General features: G+C 37.6%; 4 protein-coding genes across 6 annotated transcripts; 1 reads left to right on the top strand and 3 right to left on the bottom strand.

The window, feature by feature from the left end:
* Positions 1-2,108: 2,108 nt before the first annotated feature.
* Positions 2,109-16,010, bottom strand: LOC131429841 (protein CNPPD1). 2 transcript variants are annotated; one of them, XM_058594241.1, is made up of 4 exons: positions 15,764-16,010; positions 4,159-4,480; positions 3,581-3,703; positions 2,109-3,515 (listed from the first exon to the last, which is right to left on the bottom strand). In XM_058594241.1, exons 2-4 carry the CDS (start codon positions 4,471-4,473, stop codon positions 2,718-2,720), a joined length of 1,236 nt encoding a protein of 411 aa, XP_058450224.1. In that variant the 5' UTR covers positions 4,474-4,480; positions 15,764-16,010; the 3' UTR covers positions 2,109-2,717. The 2 variants fall into 2 exon arrangements, with proteins under 2 accessions (XP_058450224.1, XP_058450223.1); XM_058594240.1 differs by having other exon boundaries at positions 2,110-3,515; positions 4,159-4,449; positions 15,764-16,009.
* A 5,172-nt stretch (positions 16,011-21,182) lies between these two features.
* Positions 21,183-22,011, top strand: LOC131429840 (signal recognition particle 14 kDa protein). 2 transcript variants are annotated; one of them, XM_058594239.1, is made up of 3 exons: positions 21,183-21,345; positions 21,412-21,472; positions 21,526-22,011. In XM_058594239.1, the coding sequence occupies exons 1-3, from the start codon at positions 21,322-21,324 to the stop codon at positions 21,756-21,758; spliced, it is 318 nt and encodes a 105-aa protein (XP_058450222.1). In that variant the 5' UTR covers positions 21,183-21,321; the 3' UTR covers positions 21,759-22,011. The 2 variants fall into 2 exon arrangements, with proteins under 2 accessions (XP_058450222.1, XP_058450221.1); XM_058594238.1 differs by having other exon boundaries at positions 21,400-21,472.
* LOC131429839 (UPF0193 protein EVG1 homolog) lies at positions 21,992-22,863 on the bottom strand. The gene is made up of 3 exons (XM_058594237.1): positions 22,648-22,863; positions 22,226-22,594; positions 21,992-22,161 (listed from the first exon to the last, which is right to left on the bottom strand). Exons 1-3 carry the CDS (start codon positions 22,739-22,741, stop codon positions 21,992-21,994), a joined length of 633 nt encoding a protein of 210 aa, XP_058450220.1. The 5' UTR covers positions 22,742-22,863.
* Positions 22,864-23,178: 315 nt separating this feature from the next.
* On the bottom strand, positions 23,179-24,892 carry LOC131429838 (protein phosphatase methylesterase 1). The gene is made up of 6 exons (XM_058594236.1): positions 24,728-24,892; positions 24,479-24,671; positions 24,311-24,420; positions 23,943-24,254; positions 23,564-23,880; positions 23,179-23,503 (listed from the first exon to the last, which is right to left on the bottom strand). Exons 1-6 carry the CDS (start codon positions 24,802-24,804, stop codon positions 23,346-23,348), a joined length of 1,167 nt encoding a protein of 388 aa, XP_058450219.1. The 5' UTR covers positions 24,805-24,892; the 3' UTR covers positions 23,179-23,345.
* Positions 24,893-25,218: the final 326 nt, after the last annotated feature.

Below are 25,218 nucleotides of genomic sequence, written 5' to 3'. Positions count from 1 at the left end.
AAAAGCTTTTTGTTTACTTATAGGCAGAAAATAATTTTGTATTACTTGTCCACTTACTGCCTACACAAATCGTTCGAGGGTAATTTCTGGTGGACTCGACGGATTGTGTAGTGTTTTGGAAGGCGTTCATAATTTCGGTCAGCCGGAACATTTGACCTTTTTTTCGTGGAATAAAACCATAGTCACAACAGGTTGGAATTTTCTGCATTCGTTTTTGTGAATTTGTGTTGTTTTTTGAAATCCGAAAATCCAGAATGTTAACCAAAAGAAAACAAACAAACAAAAAATTACCGAACAATCAGTTAGATCCATTTAGTTTACAGTTTACGGTAGTTGTTTGGCAGTTCAGCAATGGCTAAACGATCGGTAATCAATTTAATTACCAATTCAATCATCAATTTGATTACCGAATGTTCAGCTGTTGAAAATTCGGTAAAAATTTACCGAATTCTGCGAAATTACGATCAATTTTCTATTCGTCAAATAAGAACGATTAAATCCATACAGAATAAAGAAAACTAAATATTCACTCCAGATTCTTGTTCAACGGAAGTGAATTGCAAGTTATTTCGTTTTACTTCTTCCATTGAGTTTTTCACAGCTCCTTTGGGTACTTTCCTCGAGGGAGGGATTTGGTATCACTGGGAGTACAATGTGGTGTCTAAGTGCTGCTCTAATAAAAAGTATAATTTCAATGTGTTATTTGATACGTATAGTTAAATTTGGTCGAAACAGTTATTTTGAGTGATAGTGCAGATGTGGCAAGTATGTGTTTAGTAGTGAGAGTGGTATTTATTGAATAATGTTGATTCGCAAAACTAAAAATGCTCATGCGGCGGAATCTGAGGATTTACCGCTCCAAAATTCAACGATAATAACCGATCGAAGAACGTCTGCATATCATTGTCGGTGTTATCAGATTTCTATGGAATGGGTAAAAATTTACAAGCGAATCGTGTTATTCATGCTGAAAATCTAAAATTTGCAGCAAACCCATCCGCGAGTGTAATTTTATTTTATTTTTTCAGAAGTCGTGTTTCACCTCGCGTTGTTAACAGCAATGCGAATAGGAGAAAAAGATACTGGTGAGATCGTTCCTTAGAGATAGTTATTTTTTTTTTACTTATAATGCCTTATTATATATTTCCTGAGTATTGCAAATCAGGTTTTGTTGAGATCATATTGTTTACCGAAACATATCCGGATCTCTTTCCCTCCATACTAACACATCTCCTATCCCGTGATGCTCGTGGAGATACAGTGGCACCCGAGGTCTCTAGAAACGAGTATCGGACTAACAATCCTTTCTTTTCCTCAGTAGCACAGTCTTTGGTCGTAACCGGCGTCGTTATTGATTGATTGAAAATGATTTGCTTCTCCCAAGCTGCATGTTTTTGGTTCATTGTACATTTCTACTCATTTGGTCAATCACGAAGTGCAACTACTGGCGATCTATTGCAGGTTTGGTTTGGTTAGGATGATTAAGATTTCAACGCCACCAAAATTTTCGTGTTCCTTTTGGGTCCTAAAAACTACGCAACATTTTAGCTTGATCGGTGAAATTGTATTTTCGCATCCGAGGTTTGAAGTTTGTGTATTACATCCAGGAATATGCACGACGAACCAAAATATTGATTGGCCAAATTACATCCGTTACCCTATTACTCTGTTATTTCACAACCGAAATCGGATGAGGATAAAGTTCAAGAATTCTATAAGGGACCGTAAGATTTTTTATTTGAATCTAAGTTCAATTCAATGCTACCAACTCAGTGAAATAGAAAAATGGCATTGTTTGTCATATCTATACAAACGCATATGCATACACAGACAGATATTTCGACGAACTGAGTTAATTATTGACCCTTCGAGCCTCGGTTCAAAAGTCGGTTCTCAATGATGGAAAGGCAAAAACGTTGAACTTCAGAACGATTCATAAAAACAAAAGGATCGAAGTGAGGTGAGAATACCAACACAATCGTGATTTATTCACAACGAATTCTAATCAAACCAGCAGTACTCGATCGCTTTGATCAGAATTAGGATGATTCATAATTTTGCTTCGGATCGGTTGTTTTACCTTCTGATTTCAACCGAAACTTGCTACGATAAAAAGCGACATTATGCTTCGTATAAATATTTTATTCTTGCGTTTCAAATAATGTATTAGTTACAATGAATATAGTCACGAAAAATCAAACTGCACTAACTCAACTATAATAAACTGGAATATGATTTTGCACTTTCCGTGGAATCTTCAGCCTGTCAATTTTAATGACGTATGATACAGATCTGAGCAGATTGACGCATGTTTTAAGATAACGGCCAATTGACCATTTGCCAACATCCACTTCGAAGAAAAATTCTTGATGTTCCGGGGTTAGTTGAGAATTGATTATAACCGAAAATTCATCGTTGAAAAGGGCCGTTGACCAATGATTTTTTTTTGCCGTTCTTATAAAAAACGTTAGATTGATATCACTGGGATGTTAAAGGAGGTTAGTAGAAGGCTTTTCATTATGTTAATTCAATTAGTAACGAAAATTAGACTACGACTCATTTTCATTATCTGATTCTACAAGACGCAAAGCAATACTAAAAATTCAATATTTCTTTTGAAAAGTTGTAGTGAAAGATAATGAAAAATAGAAATGAACATAGCCCACGAATTGGGAAAACACATCCAAATTATATCCAGTTGTAGAAGAATAGATATTTCATAGAAACTTCAGCAAAGAACTAAACATTTCATATGTTCGTTTGTAGTTGGTATAAGCTCGATTTTCCGATTGCTGATCATTTTGCATTGTATTCCTTTGCGATATTTCCCCGATACACAACGCAGAAAACTGTTCTTCAGTAGTGCAGTTGCGGTTATGCGATTCATCATCTTCATCGTCGTTGCCAACAGCTGATGGAAACATAAATCTATAGTGTTTCCAATTGACCGTAAATCCATATTTAGCAGTCGGTTGAGCAAACCAAACTATTGGTAGTGGAGTAAAATAAGCCTTGTGATGATGAGAGTCAAATTTTGCATTGTTATTGGCATAAGAATGTCCTAAGAACTGGGCATTTTCCATTGCCATCTGCAATGAGCATTCACAGTCTTCTAGAGTAAGACACGATCCTATTGTCGAGTTTGTTGACTGAATTTGTGCAGAGCAGTTCTGTCCCAGCGTGGACGGTTCGGATGCAACTCCAGTTGTTGTCATTCCCTCTAAAACTGTCGCCGTCTGTGTGGAATTTACTCGAAAAAGTACATTACCAGGTACATTAATATTACTAGCTAAGAAAAAGGCCCCGGCAATAGTCATCACACTGGCGGTATAGCTCAAAGCAATCACCGTACTATAATTGAGAATCTGTTTAGCCAACGTCAATGCAGGAAGGAGGTTGATCAGTTCGGTGTAAGTTAGCCAACCTCGAGCTATTCCCTGTCGATTTGCCAAAACTTTCTCAACGGTTTTTAGTTTCTCGAAAAAATCATGATTTGATACGTAAACGTTCCATTCCTAAAAAAAAAATTACATGGATTACGTGGATTATCTTGATGCCAAAAATATATTCATGCACGTACTATTGCATCGAGAAATTCTAACTCCAATGCTTTCATGTGATCTATCGACATGCATCCGGATTCAGCCCATGCGCTTAGATAGATATCCTCATCGTACCCGCAATAAAACTTTGTTGACACCATCTGAAAATAGACAATAAAACTCTCATTCTAATCTGCTACTTTATAAGATATTGCAATGAAAAGAGAATTTAAGGATGCGATCCATACGCGAAATACATAAAGTTTCCTATCCATTAAATAATGTAAAATGTTATTTATCACAAGCTTCGTAAGCTTGTGTAAAGAACAAACAGGTTCATTCTAATGAAGTTTGAGATATAACAGCATCAGTTCGTTGGTCTTCTGACTTTTAGAGCTATCAAATAGAAAATACTATTAAAAATCGATGCTGAAGCTTCGTTTCTTTGAACTCATATCCTTCCCTCACGATACTAGAATCATTGATTCGTTAAATCGAATAGTGCACATCACACGAAAAACAATTTCCTTCAAAAACTGCTAATTTCGTTAATATCCACATCCAAATGGGACATTTAAGTTCTACTGATTACACACCAAGATTTTTTTGCACCTACCATTGACACTATGAATAGTTCCGAAGGCGTAATCCGTCTTGCATATGCCGGATCGATAGTATTCAAACGGTCCAGATAGATCATTGCTAAGATGAGTGAGCAAGGAGTGACGGTCAGATTTCCTACGGTGACAAAATTGAGCCGACTGAGCGAATGACCGCGATGCGATTCGGAGAAGATATCTGCCGCATAATCGGCCAGCGGACGACTGATTTTCGTACATTGTACAGTTGACGTGCCGTAGTACAGAGTCTTCTTAATTCGATTAAGAAATTCTTCGTGATCTTTTGCCTGTCGCAATGAAAATGAAAACATTTAAATACTTCAAAACAGATTTAAGCGATAACAGATGGTGGAGCTTTTTTTTTTTTTTTTTTTTTTTTTTTTTTTTTTTTGTACGTTTCATTGTGGACTAAGACCATGGTTGGTCCATCTCGTCCTTCTTGTGTTTTGATTTTGTCTTGTTATTCGGGTGTTTATTTTTGTTTGGTCGTCTAGATTTCTACTTTCGTTTCAATCAGAAATCTTGCGATGCTTTTTATTTCAGTTTCGTTTTCGCTTTTGAATATTTCTTTTAGAGGTTTTTGTATTTCGAGTGCCTTGTATTTTGATCTTATTGTGGTCCATTTGGCGCACCAATATAGGATGTGTTCTAGGTTTTCCTCTTTTTGACATGTGTCGCAGGAGGTGTCTGTTATCCATCCCCAGCTGCCTTGTCTATCCTTTGTCATACAGTGGTTCGAGCGTACTCTGTTTAAAATTATCTTCTCTTGGGTAGTGAGTTTCATGTTTTTGCTCCAGATTTTCTCTCCCGGTTCTTTCATGAATTCGAAGTGTTGTTTTCCTTTGGTTGCTGAGATTTCTTTATATTTATTTTTCCATTTTTCGCGGTTTACTCGTTTTGCCAAGATTATTGTATCTTCTATTGTTAGTGTTTCAAAATTATGCTGTAACTCTTTTGTTGCTTCCACCGCTAATTTATCAACTGCTTCGTTCCATTTTAAACCCATGTGACTTGGCACCCATTGGATTCTTATTTTGTTGTTCCTTTCTACCGCTTGATTAATTTGTTTATTTATTTCCGTTATAATGTGGTTTGTTTTTATGTGTTCTTTATTCTTCAGCATTTGACATGCGCTTCTTGAGTCCGTTACTATGACTGTTTCTGCGTAGTCATTCATTTGACTGATTTCCATTGCTGTTCTAATTGCTATAAGTTCCGCGTTTGAAATGCTTATGTTTGGGTTAATTTTCATTGCAACGTGTTTTCCGGTATTTGTATCTAGGGCGGCTATTGCTGTGCCTACTTTGTTTTTTGCTGCGTCTGTGTATATCTTTTTGCTGTTTGCGTATCGTGTGTTCATTACCTCTGCTACTGCTTGTCGCCACGTTGGTGCGTTGACGTTAGTCTTTTTGCTGTTAATTTCTGGTATCGTGTCCAATATTATGTTGTTTTTCCATGCTCTGATTATTTCTGTTTGCCCATCCGTTCGGTTTTCTAGTTGCTTTAAAATGTCTTCATGCTCTATCGCAAGTTGTGTGATGTATGTGCCGTTATCTTTCTTATTACTTATGGCGTGTTCCAGGAATTTCCTGTTTGGGTTTTTGCTGTGTTGTAATTTGATGATTTCTTTTAGGGTGAGCCATTCAGCTCTTTCGGCCATTGGTGTGAGTTAGAGATGGTCGGGTATAGAAATTCTTATACCCGAACCCGACCCGTACCCGAGTGATCAGCAAAAAAAATTACCCGTACCCGACCCGTACCCGATTAAAAATTTAAAAAATTACCCGTACCCGACCCGTACCCGATCAATAATAAAAAAAAATTACCCGTACCCGACCCGTACCCGATAAAAAATAGAAAATTTTACCCGTACCCGACCCGTACCCGATTAAAAATTACCTGTACCCGTACCCGACCCGAATGAGTAGTAAAAAGTTTACCAAAATTCAGGATGGAAAAAATAAAGTGTTTTAGATAGCGAGCTAGATAGAGCGTATCAGGCTCTAGTTTGTCAGTAAAATACATTAAAATGCTTGTTTACATTTAAACATATAAACAAAGACAAATAATAAAGACATGTATGTGCTTACAAATCTATATATATAAAAATGGATGTAAGTTTGTATGTTTGTAACGCGATAACTTCGGAACTACTGAACGGATTGCCACCAAACTTGGCACAGGTACTTCTTGTATTTCAGAGATGGTTTAGGGAGTATATTTATATGGGAGGGAGCGTAGCACGTGTCATTACCAAGGGGGGGTCATGAAAAAATTCATATAACTTGACAAGAGTCGATACGTTTTGAAGACCGTAGAAACATTTTGCATACCTTAGATATGACTATATGGGGGTGGATGTAGCAAGTGTCTTTAAATAGGGGGGTGTAGTGTTTAAAACGGCATAATTCCGAAACTACTGAACGGATTGCCACCAAACGTGGCACAGATACTTCTTGCTCTTCTGAGATGGTCATAAGGATATTTTAATGGGGGAGGGAGCGTATTAAGTGTTCTTAACAGGGGGAGGTCATGAAAAAAATTGACTAATTTGACGAGAATAGATACTTTTTTAAGACCATAGAAACATTTTGCATGTATTAGATATGATTATATGGGGGGTGGATGTAGTAAGTGCCTTTAAAAAGGGGGGTGTAATGTTTGTAATGACATAACTCTGGAATTACTGAACGGATTGCTATCAAACTTGGCACATGTACTTCTTGCTCTTCAGAGATGGTCATAAGCGTATTTTTATGGGGAGATGGAGCGTAGCAAGTGTCATAACAAAGGAGGGGTCATGAAAAAATTCATGTAACTTGATGAAAACCGATATTTTTTGAAGATCTTAGAAACATTTTGAATACCGTAGATATAATTTAATGAGGGATGGATGCAGCAAGTGCCTTTAAAAGAAGGGTGTAATGTTTGTAATGGCATAACTTCAAAACTATTTAACGGATTGCTATCAAACCTGGTACATGTACTTCTTGCTCTTCAGAGATGGTCATAAAAATATTTCCATGGGGGAAGGGAGCGTGGGAAGTGTCCTTAACAAAGGTGGTCATTAAAATATTATCTAATTTGACAAAAATCGGTACTTTTTGAAGACACTTTTGCACAACTTAGATAAGATTATAAGGATATTCTGTGGAGAGAGGCTGTAGTAAGTGCCTCTAAAAAAGGAGTGTAATGTTTGTAACGGCATAATTCCGGAACTATTGCACGAATTGCTATAAAATTTGGTACAGTTATTTCTTGCTCTTCAGAAATAGTCATAAAGGTATTATTATAGGGGAGGAAGCGTAGCAATTATCATTAACAGGAGGAGGCATGAAAAAAAATTCAAAAATTTGACAAGAATCGATAACTTTTGAAGATCATGCAAACATTTTCAATACCTTAGATATGATAGATATGGGGAGTGGATGTAGCAAGTGCATTTAAAAAGGGGGATGTAACGGCATAGCTCCGACACTACTTAACGGATTGCTATCACACTTGGCATAGGTGCTTTTTGCTCTTCAGAGATAGTTGTAAGGGTATTTTTAAGGGGGAGAGCGTAGCAACTATCCTTAACAGGGGTCATGAAAAAATTTATTTAATTTGACGAGAATCGATACTTTTTGAAGACCATAGATACTTTTTGCGCAACTTAGAGAATCGACATTTAGACTAGAAGGAGGGTTTTTGAAAATAAATTTTATTCTCCCATTTTTTATAAAACAAGAGAGTGGCAAGAATTTCAAGGTCGTATTTTTCTTTAAATAATTTTAAAAGTTCTGGTTCCATTTTGCGGGGAATTCAAAGAACTAAGGGAAAATAGTCTTTGTCTGTTTATGAACGTGAGTGTATTCAAGTCTCAGCATAACTACAAAACAACTAAACGAATCGCCATCAAGTTTGGCACATGTACCAAAGGTGGGAATCGATATTTTTTGAAAAGCATAGATACTTACTACACTACTCAGGGTAATCATGAAGGAGATCTGTAGTACGTTCACTGACAAATTTCTAGCAACTAAATGAGGTTTGTCGAGAAATGAAATTTATGATTATTGAGAGATCTGAGATGGGGCACTGATCATTCGCAATTTGAACATGAACGGAGTATTGTTCGATCGGGGTTCCGTCTAAGTTATGTTTCACTACAAGAGTATTTCACTAAGCAGGACAACTTCGAGAAGTTTTTTCGGTCTTCCCTTCACGAAAAATTTCCGAGCAACGCCGGGTAATTCAGCTAGTATTAAATAAAAATCTGGTCCGTTCCCGGTCTTCTGAAATGACCGCACTCACCGCTTGGTGGAGCGCGAGATTAATTGCATTGTTATCATTTCGACCAAAGTGTGCCATGAAATCTCAATATATACAAATGAGCTAACGTATCGAAAGGGTTCTCACGGTTTGACATTGGCATTATGAATGCGATGATGGGAACTCAGCAGTGCAACCAATTTATCACCATTGGTGCCAGTTTCACGGAGGACCGTAGATGTGCGCCAAAAAAAGATCGTGACTGTCATGTCTGGAAATTCGTTTGTGATATAAATACACTGTGAAGCATGAATAGATTTCCAATGTCTTTGGTACTTTATACTCATTTACAAATGTCAACAAAAGGGAGTAATATCTACTCAAATTTTTCGAGAAGCATATTTATACAAAATGTCGTAATACCCATTCTATTCAATTTTTGGTAGGTATGGTTTTTACGAAACAGTGCGACTTTTGATCCAATTCTTTAGAACCACAAGTAAGCGTGCTCAATATCTTGACACACAAATAAAAATTCACATTAGAATCACTTGAAAAATCACGAACATCCCCTAAAATTGATAGAGTATCATCGGTTCGTTTACGTGAATTGACCAAACATCGAATAATTCACGTGTATTCCCGGTGTGAAAAATTCAATTTTGAAAATGGTGAACTGTGAGTCCTTCAAGTGTTAGTAGTTTGAACATTTGTAGGTACTTTGTAGGTACACGTGAAAATTAAGGAGATATTCACAAAAGAGAAAGTAAACAAAGAGAAACTCTCATTGGTTTATGTGCCCTTATGAAATGTTGACATCGAACTGGCAATATAGCTCAACTTGCTGTGCCATCAATCGGTGTCATTTCAAGTGAGGTGACACCACCCAGAAGTGAAGAATAAGAAGAACTTCTATGCAGATTTTCTGAAATAAATGTTCATGTTTTTATGGTTAGAATCCTAATGATTTATATGTAAATTTTGAAAATCTCCAACCAATATTTAAAATAACAGTTTTCTGGTATCTGAATGTGATATGAGTACTACACTACATTTTATATATTAATCAAATAATTTTTACTGGATTGTGCATTAAACAGCTTTAAAATGGGAGCCCGCCTGGGTTCGATTCCCAACCCCGCACATAGGGTCAGAAAGTTTTTCTGGCCCGAAGAGGTGAATGACATTAATGTTAAAGCCTCTATAATTGTAACAAAAAAAAAATGGGAGTCCATTAAAACCTACGTGGAAAGTAGGGTCTGACCGCAACATCTTAGAGCTAAGGCAGTGTATCTTATTAAATATGTTATAAAAAAGTAGGGTGGAAAATATTCACATAACTTTTCACGTAACTATGATTGATCGTTTTTTTTTAATGAAGAAAAGAAATGTTTTTTTCTGGAAAAAGATGCCAGTTTTCAGGTCTGGTTCTAGGCGCGAATGTCAAAACCCCTTGAATCAAATTGTTTATTTTTCGGAACAACTGTTTTGCAATAAAAAATTCTCGTCAACGTGTAAACATATTTATGTGAAGTACAAATGCTCGGGTAATCGATCAGAAAAAAAAATTTACCCGTACCCGACCCGTACCCGAGTGAGTAGTAAATTTTTTTACCCGACCCGACCCGTACCCGAGTAAGCAGTAAATTTTTTTTACCCGTACCCGACCCGTACCCGATCGAAAATAAAAATTTTTACCCGTACCCGACCAAAAACCCGTCGGGTACGGGTACGGGTCGGGTTTCGGGTAAAATACCCGATACCCGACCATCTCTAGTGTGAGTCCGCTGTCCGCTAACATGACGTTCACTGGGGTGCTTTTGATGTATCTCATGGCAATTCTTGTGTATGCGTTTAGTGCGGTTTCTAGTTTCCTTTTGTGGGATTGCGCTGCTGTTCCGTAGATTTGTGCTCCATATTCGAGTTTGGATCTGACCATAGCGTTCCCAATTTTTATCAATGTTTCGGGGTCGGAGGGGCTTGTTTTGCATGCTATCAGTTTTAGCATGTTTATGTTTTTTTCTGCGTTAGTTCTGATCCTTTCAATGTGCCTTCTGTGGGATAGATTTCTGTCGATTGTGTAACCTAGGTGTTTATGTATATTCTGTAGTTCAATTTTTTCCCCTTTTATTTTCAGCTCTATTCTTTCATCTGGGAGACGGCTAAAGTTTATCGCGGCACATTTTGCTGGGTTGATATGCAGGCCTTTGTTGTTCATTTTGTTAGTAAGTTTTTCCAGGAATCGGTTCGCTCTTCCTATAACCTCGAATCCTTCTCCGGTTACCAACACCGTGAAATCGTCTGCGTATTGCATCAGTATCACTCCTGCTTCTTTTATGTGGTGTAGGTCTGCCGTGAACAGATTGAAAAGGAGTGGCGATAGCGGGCATCCTTGAGGAATTCCTTTGTTTGTGACCACTTGCACTGGTGTTTCTGATGCCTTTATCACTATTTTCCTTTCTTTTAAGTACTCGAATATCCACCTTCTCGTGTCTTCTGGGATTTTCATGTCTTGGAGTGCGTCTATTAGCTTTTGGCCGTCTACCTCGTCGAATGCTTTGTTTATGTCCAGGAAAATGGCTACGCACGATTGCTTGTTTGCTTTAGCTTCCTTAACAGTATTTACAATATAATTGACGTTGCTTATTGCTGAATAGTGCTTTCTAAATCCGAACGATAGTTCCGGCAAGAGGTTTTGTTCTTCGGCATAATTGTACAAACGCTCCTTCACCCATGTGTTGATTATTTTTAGAAATGCATTCATTAGTACGATACCTCTCTTCGAGTCTATGTCGTCCGGGTTTTTGTTTGGTTTTTGTATTAGAATCAGTTTACTTGTTCTCCACTTTTTTGGTATTTGTTTGGTTATCCATACTTTGTTCAGTTGGCTGCATACTTCGCCTAAAATGTCCAGTCTCAAGTTTTTTAGGATTTTGTACGAAATGTTATCTATTCCGGGGGACGAATGATCTTTTTTATTTTTCAATATTTTCCAGAATTCTTCGAAATTTATTATATCCTGTTCGCCGTCGTTGGCTGACTGGGTTTTGGATGGGTTGAAATACAATTCTTTTGATTTTTGTTGGTAATATTTTTCGATGAACTTTTCTGCTACGTTTTGAATCGGGTGGTGGTCCGCTCCACGTTGTTTTCCATCTAAAGCTGCGTTTACTCCTCGTATAATACTCCATAATTGCGTGGGAGGTGTTTGTTCATTTATTTTTTCCTTAAGATCTCTTTCGTAGTTTCGTTTTTCTCTTCTTACTGTCCTTTTAAATAATGCTCTGGTTTTCTGTAGCTCTATCTGTGCTTTAAGTGATTTGTGTTTGTTGAAGTATTTTAGTTTTTCTCGTTTCGCATTGTGTAGTTGTTGTATCTCATCGTTCCACCATTTTTTTAAGAAATTTGTTTTTTTATTCGCAATTATATAACTAGCTTCTTTAATTTTTTCTTCGAATACTTCCTGCATTTCTTCTGGGTTATATAGAAATTGTGGCTGTATGCTGTTTAGTCCGTCGATCGCTTTTTTAGTATTCACCTTTTCCGTTTTCCTTTCGAGAATTGTTGTTTTTGTTTGAATTTCCATTACGATGCACATGTGCACGCTACCGAATTCTTCTTCCTTTACCTTCCATTCAATTTTCGAGGCGAGTCTCCTGGTCGCGAAGGATAAATCGATTGCTGTAGGTGCACTGTTTATTCGCGGGATTGTTGTCGGGTGACCATCGTTCAGTAGGATTAATTTTGAGTTTTCTAGTTCATTTGCTATCGTTTTTCCTCTTTCACAGGAACGCGAGAACTCGTCCCACAAGGGGTGCCTGGCGTTAAAGTCACCTGTGAGTATGATTTCTCCTCTTGTGTTTTCCATTTCCTTGAATAACGTTTTAATTTTTTCCACTGTTTGCTTTGTGTGTCTTCTGTCTGGGGGCACATATACTGACAGGATAGTGAAATTGTGTTCTAAGTTTTTTGTTTTTATAGCTATCGTTTCCAGTGGGTTTAAATTATCTATCTTGACTTCTTCATAAGTTATGTTTTCTTCGATAAGTAGGCCTACTCCTCCAAAGCCCTCTTCTCTGCATTTCATCAAGAATTTGTATCCTTTTATTGTGTATTTTTCTTTTGGTTTGATCCATGTTTCTTGAATGCTGGCTACTGTGATTTTTTCTCTATGTAGAAACAGGAGGAGCTCTTCCCTCGTTTCTACTGGTCTTATTGACTGAATATTGTGCTGTAGAATTCTAATTTTCTGGTTCGTCATTATAATTGTTGTTCTCTTCTTCTGTTATAAAAATTTTTTCTTCGTTTGTAGCCATATAGTTTATCATTTCTGTGATTATATCTCCAAGCGCAGTACTGGTTTTAATTATTATTTCTTCATAGCTAATTTCTGTTTGATTGTTGTATATTTCTTCTTTGATAGCTTCTTGCAATTGCTTAAGTTTTCCGATTAAGCTTACATTTTTCCAAAAAGTCCTTATTTCTCTCCTCATGTTTTCAATATCGTTATATTTGTGATTTTCTGTTGCTGTCGTCTTATTTGTTTTGTGTTCGTTCTTTCCTTGTTCTCCTTCATTAAGATCTTTTCCATCTCTTTTTTCTCTTCTATACGTTCTTCGTTGTTCTTGTTTGTGTTTCCCATGGTTTCTCGTTTCGGTGTATCTGGACCCAGCTTCTGATCTTACCTCATCGTCCAGTTTGGGAAATTCTTCCTCGTAATTTTCGAGTAATTGAAATCTGTTTTGACGGAAGCAATTTTTGGCCTCGTAGTATGTGAGTTTGTCTTGCTGCATTTTATTTGTTATCTGTCTTTGTTTTCGTTTTTCTGGGCACTCTGTACTATTAGCTGTGTGATTCCCTTGACAATTAATGCATTTTATGTGACATTGTTTCTGTTCGTTTGTATCGTGGCTCTCTCCACATGAGTTGCATTTTTTCGTTCGTTTGCAATTGCTTGTTTTGTGTCCGTAGCCCCAGCAGTTTTGACATTGCTTGATCGGGAATAAATAGAGTTCTACTCGGAATCTGCAACCATACATCGCTACGTTTTCTGCCATCTTTTTACCGTTGAACGTCAGTTTTACATTTTTTGTTTTTGTTAATTTCCGTTCTTTGTCCATTTTTTGCAATCTTTCTACTTTTGTGATTTGTATTTCCGATTTCAGGTGTTCCATTATCTCCGCGTCTTCATATTTCAGTGGAACGCCTTTGATTATGCCGATGGTTTGTTTTAAATTTATTGGTACGAAGCATTTCAGGTTGTATTCCTGCAGAGGTGTTGTTATTAACTTGCACGCTTCTTGCACCGTCTCAAACTTAACTTTATAACGAAATTTCCCAATTCGTTGTATTTCTAGGAATTTTATATTTTTTGTGTTGAGGCATTTTCCAACATCTATAGGATGTTGCTGCGTTGGTTGTTCTAAATTGACGGGCTCTAGATAGACGGTATCATCCGTCCAGCTTAGCGGAGTTTCTTTAGCAGTATTTTTCTTCGTTGTTGCCGTACTGTCTCCTGTTTGATTAGTTTGCATGATTTTTTTCTTAGTATTTAGGTTTGCTACCGTTTTTTGGTATTGTTTCCTTGTCTGGATTTGTGATGTCTTGTTCATTGTTTTATTTTCCATTTGATCGCGTATTTTAAGCCTATATTTTCGTTCTACAAAAACATGCACCGTAGCTCCTGCTCGGTTTACTTTTTGCCAGCTTGTTTTAATGGAATTCCTTGTTTTGCTTACAAAAGCCTTACACGCATATGGAGAATCGCTTTTACACGTGGAAAATGCGATGTTCAGATTTTTGTCCGGACAATTTCTATTTTGCGCTGCAGTAATCTCCGCGACTAATCACTTATAAAGGGTGATTTTTTAAGAGCTTGAGAACTTTTTTGAACAATAAAACGCATAAAATTTGCAAAATCTCTTCGGTTCTTTATTTTAAACGTTAGATTGGTATATGACATTTACTTTTTGAAGATAATTTCATTTAAATGTTGACCGCGGCTGCGTCTTAGGTGGTCCATTCGGAAAGTCCAATTTTGGGCAACTTTTTCGAGCATTTCGGCCGGAATAGCCCGAATTTCTTCGGAAATGTTGTCTTCCAAAGCTGGAATAGTTACTGGCTTATTTCTGTAGACTTTAGACTTGACGTAGCCCCACAAAAAATAGTCTAAAGGCGTCAAATCGCATGATCTTGGTGGCCAACTTACCGGTCCATTTCTTGAGATGAATTGTTCTCCGAAGTTTTCCCTCAAAATGGCCATAGAATCGCGAGCTGTGTGGCATGTAGCGCCATCTTGTTGAAACCACATGTCAACCAAGTTCAGTTCTTCCATTTTTGGCAACAAAAAGTTTGTTAGCATCGAACGATAGCGATCGCCATTCACTGTAACGTTGCGTCCAACAGCATCTTTGAAAAAATACGGTCCAATGATTCCACCAGCGTACAAACCACACCAAACAGTGCATTTTTCGGGATGCATGGGCAGTTCTTGAACGGCTTCTGGTTGCTCTTCACTCCAAATGCGGCAATTTTGCTTATTTACGTAGCCATTCAACCAGAAATGAGCCTCATCGCTGAACAAAATTTGTCGATAAAAAAGCGGATTTTCCGAATGGACCACCTAAGACGCAGCCGCGGTCAACATTTAAATGAAATTATCTTCAAAAAGTAAATGTCATGTACCAATCTAACGTTTAAAATAAAGAACCGATGAGATTTTGCAAATTTTATGCGTTTTATTGTTTAAAAAAGTTCTCAAGCTCTTAAAAAATCACCCTTTATATAAAAATCAGAAAAACTAATATTTATCGACACTTTTCTATTCGGAAAATTTTAAGCAGGTCCTAAAACTTTTTGCCTGAATTTAATTTTCCGTAGATCCGCAAGCGCTTCAACGTCATTCGTACTCTGCCATTTTTTTTGACCATAAGATCTTCTTCACCTTCAGCTTCCTTCGGTAATGCAATGAATTGTCAAGTTCAATTTAAAATGCGTAGTTTCACTTTTAGCAAGTTATGGTTTTTTGTCTTATTTTAAGTATATGACATATTGTCTACCAGATTCAAATGACAGCAGCGTTTTTAGACCTTTTATACTTGTTTTTTAAAGTTGTTCGCAACAAATACCTAGTACTTTTGCTTTACAACAAATACCTAGCACTTTTTGCTAAACCTTTAAACACTCAGATGTGCTATATTTTAGAAAAACTTCAGCAAAATCTATTGATGCTAACCGATCGATGCCACGAAATTTTCTTTTTTGACAAGCAATACTTTCAACAGCACAACTGAATGGATGGTGGAGCTTTGCCACGATTGCCTTTTACGGAAACATATTCACACTGACCTTATTATCGGTGATATTCAAAGAAGATTGTTCGTGTTCGTTCATGTTTTCAAGTTTAAATCACTACTAGTTCATCACTGGTTAGTAGGGAGAAGCAGTAATTATTTGTTAAAAAACTAAAATCACAATTATTTTACGAAATAAAAGGATTGTATCGAAAGAAAATACAAAAACACGCCACACCACTGCTCGTGTTTTTGCGATGTAAATGATAAAACACTATACACCGTATACGGTAGAGAGGATCGACCACAAGGTGGCGTGTGAGGCGATGCTTTTGACATTTTGACATTATTGCTCGAGTACCACAAGATATCTGCTGAATACACGTAGCCAGAAAATAACCGAGGGGGACGACACTTAAAAACTTCACTTTAAAACCAAAAGGATGAATCGTCTTTTTCGGTCGTATATTTTCTTTCAGCTCCTTGTTCATCTTTACTGTGCATAGTAACGGATTTTTTTTTGGACTGATCGTCTTCTGCTGAATTTTTTTTTCGAGTTAGAAATATTACCATGGTGGTTTATACGTTGTTTATAACAATATTTGTTTGTAAAAATGAAGCTACTACTTAGACTGTGAACCATTTCACCGACGACACGACCTGCCACTCGTCTATCGAAACTGTATCGCAAATTTAACTACCCCTCAGTAACTGGTAATGTCAAAACGAAAATGCCTAAAAAATTATTGAAACTGGCAACACAAGTTGATAGATTATTGATTTTAAATAACAGTTACCATAACCTTGGTTACTGCATATTGGAGACTTGGGAAATGTAAACAAAACAAACTGCCTCGAGTGGAGTTATTATTTATTTTAATCGGATAGAGGTCTTCGTTAAGGCTTGCTGGTGCTCGAACATATTAAAAATGACTTCCAGACAATTCAATATTCATGGATGTTTGTTAAATAGTTCAACGTAACCATACTTAGATCTATAATGACTATCTGCTATGTAAATGAGTTTTTAAATGGTGTTAAGTTTTGCAGTCATTCAATCCGTCATTGCGAAACTTTTTATCAGTCCTATCATCAGAATTTGGTATTGAAAGCATATTTGTTATTTTCTAGTGATTTGAGTTCTTCGCAAAGTGCGTGTATACTTTGATGAATATGAAAGAAACTTGAACAGCACGGGAATCAAATTTCTCAATATATTAGATCTGATCGAAATTATAGGTTTTGAAGTGAACATCGAAAGCCAACAGTGCAAACAGGTCTCCTTCAAATAATTTAATTATTTGTGTCTCAAACAGAAACCAGATTGTAACTACGGTCTACCGTAAGGCTGCTGGAACTTGTCGAAGTAGTCGAATGTAAAGAGTGTCGGATACAATTTAACAATGACGTCTCATTTTCATTTCGTGAAGACTGGTACTAACTTCCGGGTTGGTTGACAGTATGTTAAGCAAAAGTGATGTGTTCAGGAAACTCGACTGGTTATTTCTAAAAAGAAAGACCATCATCATGGATGAGTTAGATGACTACACTGAAGATTGAGCTAATGGGTAGTTGTGGATGATATAGGATGACGAATCTCTGTCGCAACACTACTTCTAGTACCAGATCTAGTTATTGTACTATTGTGGTCGGTGTAAATCTAAAAAGAACGTTGAAACAAAATTTAAATTTATATAAACGTTTCACAACTTTCTCAAATGATTTGTTTATTTATTATAGCGCTCCTTGGTAACTAGTTCATAGCAACTTAAACAGTGTTGCTCAAGAAGTTTATTTTCATGATTATCGAGGGGTCGCTATATTTATGGTAACTGGCGGTAAATCACTCACGAACACTTTTTGTTCAGATTTTTCTTCGGAGTGCCTGGTCGTGTCGTCGATTTCACGGTTAATTTTAACTTTTGGTTAAAATCTGACACTTGAGTGGTTGTTTGGTGTCGAGTAGTTAAATTTGACTAAAACTGTGGCCCATTTCAAAATTTGACGGACGGAAAGTTATTTGGGTTTATTTTCCACTGGAAATAATTTCAACTAAAGAATTAGTATTAGAATTTTCATTGCGAGATTTTTTTCAGTGTTGGAAAATAACTATCGATCTGTCAAAAATAACCATGCTCTCGAGCAGGGTTATTTTTGACAACATCAAATTAACCACTCGAGTGTCAGATTTTAACCAAAAGTTAAAATTAACCGCGAAATGGTTCACAGCTTTAGTAGAAGAATGATGACTGAGCTGAATATTCATAGTTTACTTACAGTACGGTACAGTTTACTTGATCCAATTTGGTTTATTTCAGACGAGTAGAGAGCAATATCCCAACATGGATTTCGAGGCAATGCATAGTTCGGTGACTATAATTACACAACCCATCTGAAGAACTTAGTCCACATTACTAATGAACTATAAAATCGAACCGGTATCATGTACAGCATCAATTCCAGGATTGTACCATGTCAAGACTTTGTTCACACATTTTATGATGAAGACATCGCAGAAGTGATGCTTAGCAATATATACTTTCTGGATCACCAATATTTCTTTCCAGTCATGCCACTATCAAATCAACTTCATATTCGGCACAGAATTAAAGTGTGGATCTCCGGTACCAAACGTGATTCAGTACAATAAAATTTAAGTTGTTTCCAAATCGAGTATATTTAAATATATTATATTTAAAAGTAATTCTCAAATCTTAAATAAATATTGTTCAATATGTCTAAATTTTTCGTAAAAAAAAACATTCATGTCATAAACTAATATAGGTCACTTTCCTCAAATGCTGTTAGGAAATTAAGATTATGACAGTTTCACTAATGCGAAACCAATATTAATTTACTCTCAGCATTATGTGTGTATGTTTTTTTTTAAGGTGAAATGCATTTACGCACGGAGTGTGGGACTCTCCACAGGACTACCCAACTGTTGATTGGAACTACCCACTAAAACACCTTGGATCTCCAACCCTACCTCCCCGGCACCACCGCTAGGTATTACTTCGGGGTGGAAGGCTATTGGTGCTCACAGCACCTTCCCCAGATTTATGCAGAATGGGGATCAGCATCCTGCTCTCGAGGGATCGACCAGTTCGAAGACGAGGTCGGTCCAGTGATGCCGGCTGGAGAGTAACTTCCGGTTCACTGGCGCCTCGACGACCCAAAACTGATGCTACGTCGCGGAACTACTCGACTAGTCTCCGCCAAAAGATCTAGTCTACACCGACGGAGGGTTCCCCGACGAGGGAAGTCCTCCCGAACCGACGCTTACGGTACGCGTCTTCGACCCGACCGAAAGGATGCCTAAGTCGATCCAATGATTCCGGTTGGAGCGTGACATTCGGTTCACTGGCGCTCAGACGATCCTAGCTGTACCACGCGACGATCTACTCATCTAGTCCCCGACTAAGGATCTAGACTACTCCGACGGAGAGTTCCCCGGCGAAGGAGAATCTCCCGACACCGAGTGTCTTACACCACACGGGACACCCGATGGAGTGCCGAGGTCGGTCCCGCGATTCCGGTTGGAGCATGGCTTCCGGTTCGCTGGCGCCTCGACGACTCGAATCGGTGTTGTGGCGGCTACTCGACAAGCCCTCGCCGAAGGATCTAGCCTACACCAACGGAAAGTTCCCCGACGAAGGAGGCCCTCCCGAAACCGACGCTTTCGATTCCCGTCAACGCCCGACCGAGAGGATGCCTGTGTCGATCCAGTGATTCCGGTTGGAATATAGCTTCCGGCTCACTGGCGCCCTGACGATCCTAGCGGTATTACGCCACGGAGCATTATCTGTGTACATAGTTTGATTTGTTATCGAACTGTAACTACTGTATTTTAAAATTCATTTCAAGGATATTAAAAGAGAATAAATGTATCGGATTTCCAAGATGTTCAAACGTAATAAAATATCTCATGATCTCAGTTCCGGGTTCACGTTTTCTAGTAACTATCAAACCAAATTCTCATGAAATTTTAATCACCCAGTTACGTACAAAGCTCTATGTTTTAAGCATCACTTCTTTTTCCTGATTTGTGGCGTAATGTTGACAACTCGTTAAATGTCATGAATGAAAAATTAGAAGAGATCGCATGTGCTTCGACGTTTTTTTCAACGGTTAGATAAACTTTTGAACGATTAGATATATTTTTCAGGAATTTATTGTACACGTGGTGATTCAAACGCTACAATACTTAACAACCTATACATTCTATTGTAAAAAAGCATGTTCACAATTAATTGAATAGTGTATAACAATACATTAAAATATTCAATGGTCAAAGCAAAATTGTGGAAGCTTTTGTAGCAACAAATCGTATTGTTTTTCTACAAAATTTTTTTTTCGGGACCAACCCATACACAACCTGACAGAAATGAGCCTGTTTCATATGTGTTCCACTAAATTTAGAACGGCGCTAGTGTACCTAAACAATACGGGTGCAATGAATAACGAAACAAAAAGTTTACAGAACCCAGTACTTCATTACGTTATTTACGGTCACTATGTATGCGTCCAGCAATATATTTAAAAGGAGCGTAATTTTTATCTTGTGACTCACGCAAGAACTCCTGAATGAAATGAAAACATTGCGAATTTTCTAACAGCACTGCATAGCAACAAACTCATCAATATCACACGGCATAAATCCCCAAACATTAGAAATGAAATGTTTTTTGAAAAGTGGTGTGTGACTAAAGAGTACCTAACATATTTAGTCGTATCAATGAAAACGAAAGGAATTAGTAGCCATTTGTAGGAGTATTTGTTATCATTGGATGATCTTCTGTCGACTCGGATAAACATAAGAGAACCATAAATTTGATCTTGGTTTGCAAATTAGTAGTATTGTTCGTTAAGATTCAGTAGAATACGTGTATTATTCATTAAAATGTGATGAACTACTTTTAAACCTTCTATTGATGAAAAGAGAAAAGTTATTTTTATACTAAACCATAGTAACTTATCATCATAATTATTTTATTAATCCCAAGAAATGCTAGTAAAATTTGTTTTACTAATTTAAATATAAAAATTTAGACCGCAGATTGTCGAAACTCAGATACGTTATTTACAAATGTTATTCTATTTACGACGCCATTATGGAAGCAGAGAACCAAAACTTTTACTTATATTCTCGATGTATGGGAGCTGTCAAGTTGTCCACGGGTTGTTCGGGAGGTACGCATGTGGTCATGAAAAACATCGTTATATCGCCCAAAGAAGTGGCAGTAATAAGTCTATGCATACATTAATAATCCAGATACGCCTCGGAAAGTGATATTTGATGTTTGAGAAATCTGTGTTAATCTGTTCTCACAGAAATCTGCAAAAATCCGGATACTATTGAAAATCTGTGATACGCAGATTAAATTGTATATTTGGCATCTCTGACTGTAACGTGTATGTAACTAGTACGTGTTGACACGTGAACTAAAGAATGTCAAATAGCTAAACAAATGTCAAAACATCGATGTCGCACGTTCATTATTCGTAGTTGATTTCCAACCTTCCAGCGCCTAAAACTATTAAAAATAGGTGCATTCAATTCCAAAAAACTGGGTTTTTTTTCTTTCACGTAAACATATAATTCATTAGGAAATGGTTCTACTAAGTAACGACGAAGTAAGTTTTATATCAATAGCCTCTTTTTAATTTGTAGCCGTAATTGTTTGCTAGTTTCTCACACAGCTCACACTATTATCCCAATCAGCCAGAAGTGAATCGTCTTTTACAATCACAGTAAAACGGTGTAAGTGTGAGCAAATATTAACACTAAAAATCTAAAGAAATGTCCCCTTTTAGACGACGGTCATGACCGACCAAAACCACGCGAGGGCAACGCTCCACTGCTGAAACCCGTCGAGTACCAATGCCTGATTAGAGCTCGATCTCGTTCCAAAAAGCTTTCAACAGTTGTGCGACATGATGAGGTGGCTAAATTCATGGAATCCTATTCTAAGGTGCTCAAGTCGAGCATGGACGGGCTGAAGAAGATCAAGAAAGTAAAAAATAAGGCCAAAGCGGCTCAGGGGTAGTAGTGTTTCCTGTACAACAGCCAAGTCTGAAAAACACTGCTGGAAGACGTGTGGGAATTCTGAAACAGTCCCCAAAAGGAAAAGCAAAACAGTAAGAAATGCTTTACTAGAGCCACCGTTTCGTATTCCATACAATTGCTTTTTTTTTAATTAAGTAATTTAGTTTTGAATTTCTTAAATACGTGGAAGATTTATTTGAAATTGTGCTGCTGAAATAAACCACAATTAATATCTTATACATTTTCTGTAGGAACATTCTGGTTGGAACATTCTTTTTGCAAACGTTTGATTTCATTAAGGCGTTCGGCAATTTGAGCATGAATCACCTGACGATGTTGTTTGCCCTCACCTAAGGCTTCCATTTCTGCTAACCATTCGACACGTTCGTTGATTTCTTGAAGCACTGAAAATTCAACAGTTCATTACTATCAGCAAACTGAACATAAAAAGTCGTATTTATGTATTACATTCAGCTTCTCTGTCCGATGGAACAAACTCCAGCTGTTCATCACTGTGTACCGGCAATTCTCGTTTTCGGCCGTCGTCGGGATATATCTTACAACCAGCCATTTGTTCCTGAAGCTTTAGCTTAGATTTCTCAACAGTCTCCTTACAGTCTTTCGGTGAATATTTTTCTACGTCAAACGCACCGCTTTCGATTATCGTAGACAATGAACGCTTCTGAAGGTTCTTTTTCGGAATAGCCAACGGTAAAAAATTGCTGTGCTCTTGTTCGAATTTCGGTTCTCTCGGTGGTGGCAGTGGCTCCCCCGTCCTTAAATGATAGTTTATTTTATTTCGCTGAAGAATAGTTAATTTGGCCTCTTCCATCAATACTGAAACAAAACCAAGGTCAAAAAAGAAATCGAAAACGAAAACCACATCTCACTCTTGATCAAATCCTGTGTCTCCTTGGTATATTTAGCTTTGGGAGTGTGAAAAAGCCCTCCTTGGGTTACTCGTGATTTTACTCGATCCATCATTATCAAATTATTTGGGGCAAAATTTGACTATGAAAATAAGAATGTGTTCGGTAAAAGCTAACTCGCGAGCGTAGTATGAATACTTTTTAATACGAAATCGGAAAATCAAACACCCACTTCGATTTCATGTCTGAGACTGTATATGGCGTACTCAGTACTTGCAGTTATTCAAACATCACCCATAGCAACGGGGTCACACGTCCTTGCTCGCATATGAAAACCACGGTTTCCGTCGATGACAACACATTATTAACTGTCATATAGCGTGCTCAATGCAAATCCAAGACACTTTGCGGGAAGGGATGTTCAAAAGGAACGAACTCTAGGTCGAAATGAACTTGAAATATAGCAGAATAATATCTTCTCGTTCGAAATTAGTTTCCTCCTAATTTACCGTGAATAAAATAGTTATTTTCGGATCAGAAAAAAATCAAATCTTGACATCCGACTATATTATTATGAAAATAATTTATGATTGTAAAATTATACACTTATCTAGCCAAACTTTTGCAAATCTCATTGAACTCCGAAGAGTAGGAGTGAATCACCGAACATTCCGTGTCGATCGTTGCTTAATTCCAGCTAAATCGGAACTACCGCCAACCTAGCAAGCAGGAAGGTGTTTCAAAAATTGTCCGTCACCTGAAGCTTCAGCAAATTTGTTTCGGAGTAAGTACGTCGCAATCACTTCGGCCACCTCATGTGGACGGTCTTCGTGAACAGCATGACCGCATCGAGCCAGAACTTGCATTTGAAATTTACCTAGGGAACACACAACAAATCACAGTCAGTATCATTTGAATGGACAAAACTCGTACTAACCTTGCATCTGACCAACTGTGAGAGCCCGATCGAGGTTATCAATTCCTGCTAGTAGTAAAAGCTTGGGAACTCTCACGTCCAAAAACTTTTGACTCAGTCCTTGAAACCAACCCTCCCAATAAGTCTCCGACTTGGACAAGTCAATACGCCAAGTATATTTTTTAGCATTGCTAGACGATGATGCAGGAGGCGCAGTAACTGGCGCGGGTAGTTCGGCATCCTCTGCGATAGCGTTTGGATTACTGAACCGTGTGCTCTCTCCGGTGTTTTCCTCTTGCAGTGGTAGCTCGTTGGTAGACAATTTCCCAGTTTGGATGCTAATAACAGAAAAATGTATCAGTTCCGAGCCTTATCTTCCGATATATTATTTTGAACTTACTTTATAATCTGTCCCGGCATAGAAACCCGCGCCGATTCAATGTTCCGGATCTGACCGCTACGTACACTCCATTCCACTGCATGTTGAATGCTTCTAAATGTGTTCGGTCTGGAACGCAAAAAACTTTGCATGCTGGCTAATGCTTCCAATGCGGTTCCTTCGACTACATCGATCACGACGATTCCGATGAGTGCACTAACAATGTTCAGATAGGCGACGTGCACGCATATAGCACCTCCCATCGAATGGCCAATCAAAATGATCGGCGGAGAAGATTCGCCGTATATATTTTGTAACACATCCCCAATGTCCCTGGGAAAGAAATGGATGTATAATTGATAAAAAAAAAGTTGGCTTTAACAAATTACTGCGCCAAAGTTTCAGCCGATAAATCATCCTCGTTTGAAGTGTAAGTGTCCCCATGACCTCTGATGTCGATCGCCAAACATTGGCAGTGAATGATTTTTGTGATTTCCATCTAGAATAAGAGTAAATATTACGATTCTCTTCAAAAGAAAACGGTGCAAAATACATACACTAAAATGAGCCCACGAAAGTGCCGAAAATCCACCTCCATGTAGTAACACTAGCAGTGGACCGGGCACGTCTGTTTGCTTCGAAAGATAAACACGAAACTTTCCTTGTTTAGTCTCAACATCCCGATGTTCGGCAAAGTATTCACTCCATAAAACCGGATTGTAGTCTGTTTGCCGGCGGAATCCTCGATCCCTAAAAGTTACGTTTACTTACTTTCAATATCAACTAATTACGAACAAGACACTTACGTGGGTTTGGGAAACTTTGGATTCGGACACATAGGCGGTAGACGGGACTTCATAATTGCCCGCTGCAAATTTGACATAAATTGATGCTTTTTTTCTCTTTTAGAAGATAGCTCTGAAAACTCGAAAATTTGAACCGAAATAAAACCGAAACGACAATGACGACCAAAAACAGTGCAGCTAGATTGTCAGAAAATGAAGCCTACACGATTACAAAAAATTTATAGTTTTTGACACATTTGCGGCCCCTTACACGATCGTTAAAAATATCATTACTAAAAAGTAATGTCAAGGGGCACACTGAAAATAATTTTCTGTAAATTCGTCAACAAAACTGTTTTTAAAATTATTATTCTGATGAATAGAAAATTTTACAAGAATTTTCTTCGATTAAATAAAACAATGTTTGAAAATACTATGAATTCCTTTTAATATGCATAGTAATTTTTAGTATAGTCAATATTTGAAATATATCCAGTGTCTCATTAAAACAA

Source organism: Malaya genurostris, chromosome 2, assembly GCF_030247185.1.
Source record: "Malaya genurostris strain Urasoe2022 chromosome 2, Malgen_1.1, whole genome shotgun sequence".
NCBI lineage: Eukaryota > Metazoa > Arthropoda > Insecta > Diptera > Culicidae > Malaya > Malaya genurostris.
This window is presented reverse-complemented; position numbering and strand designations above follow the sequence as displayed.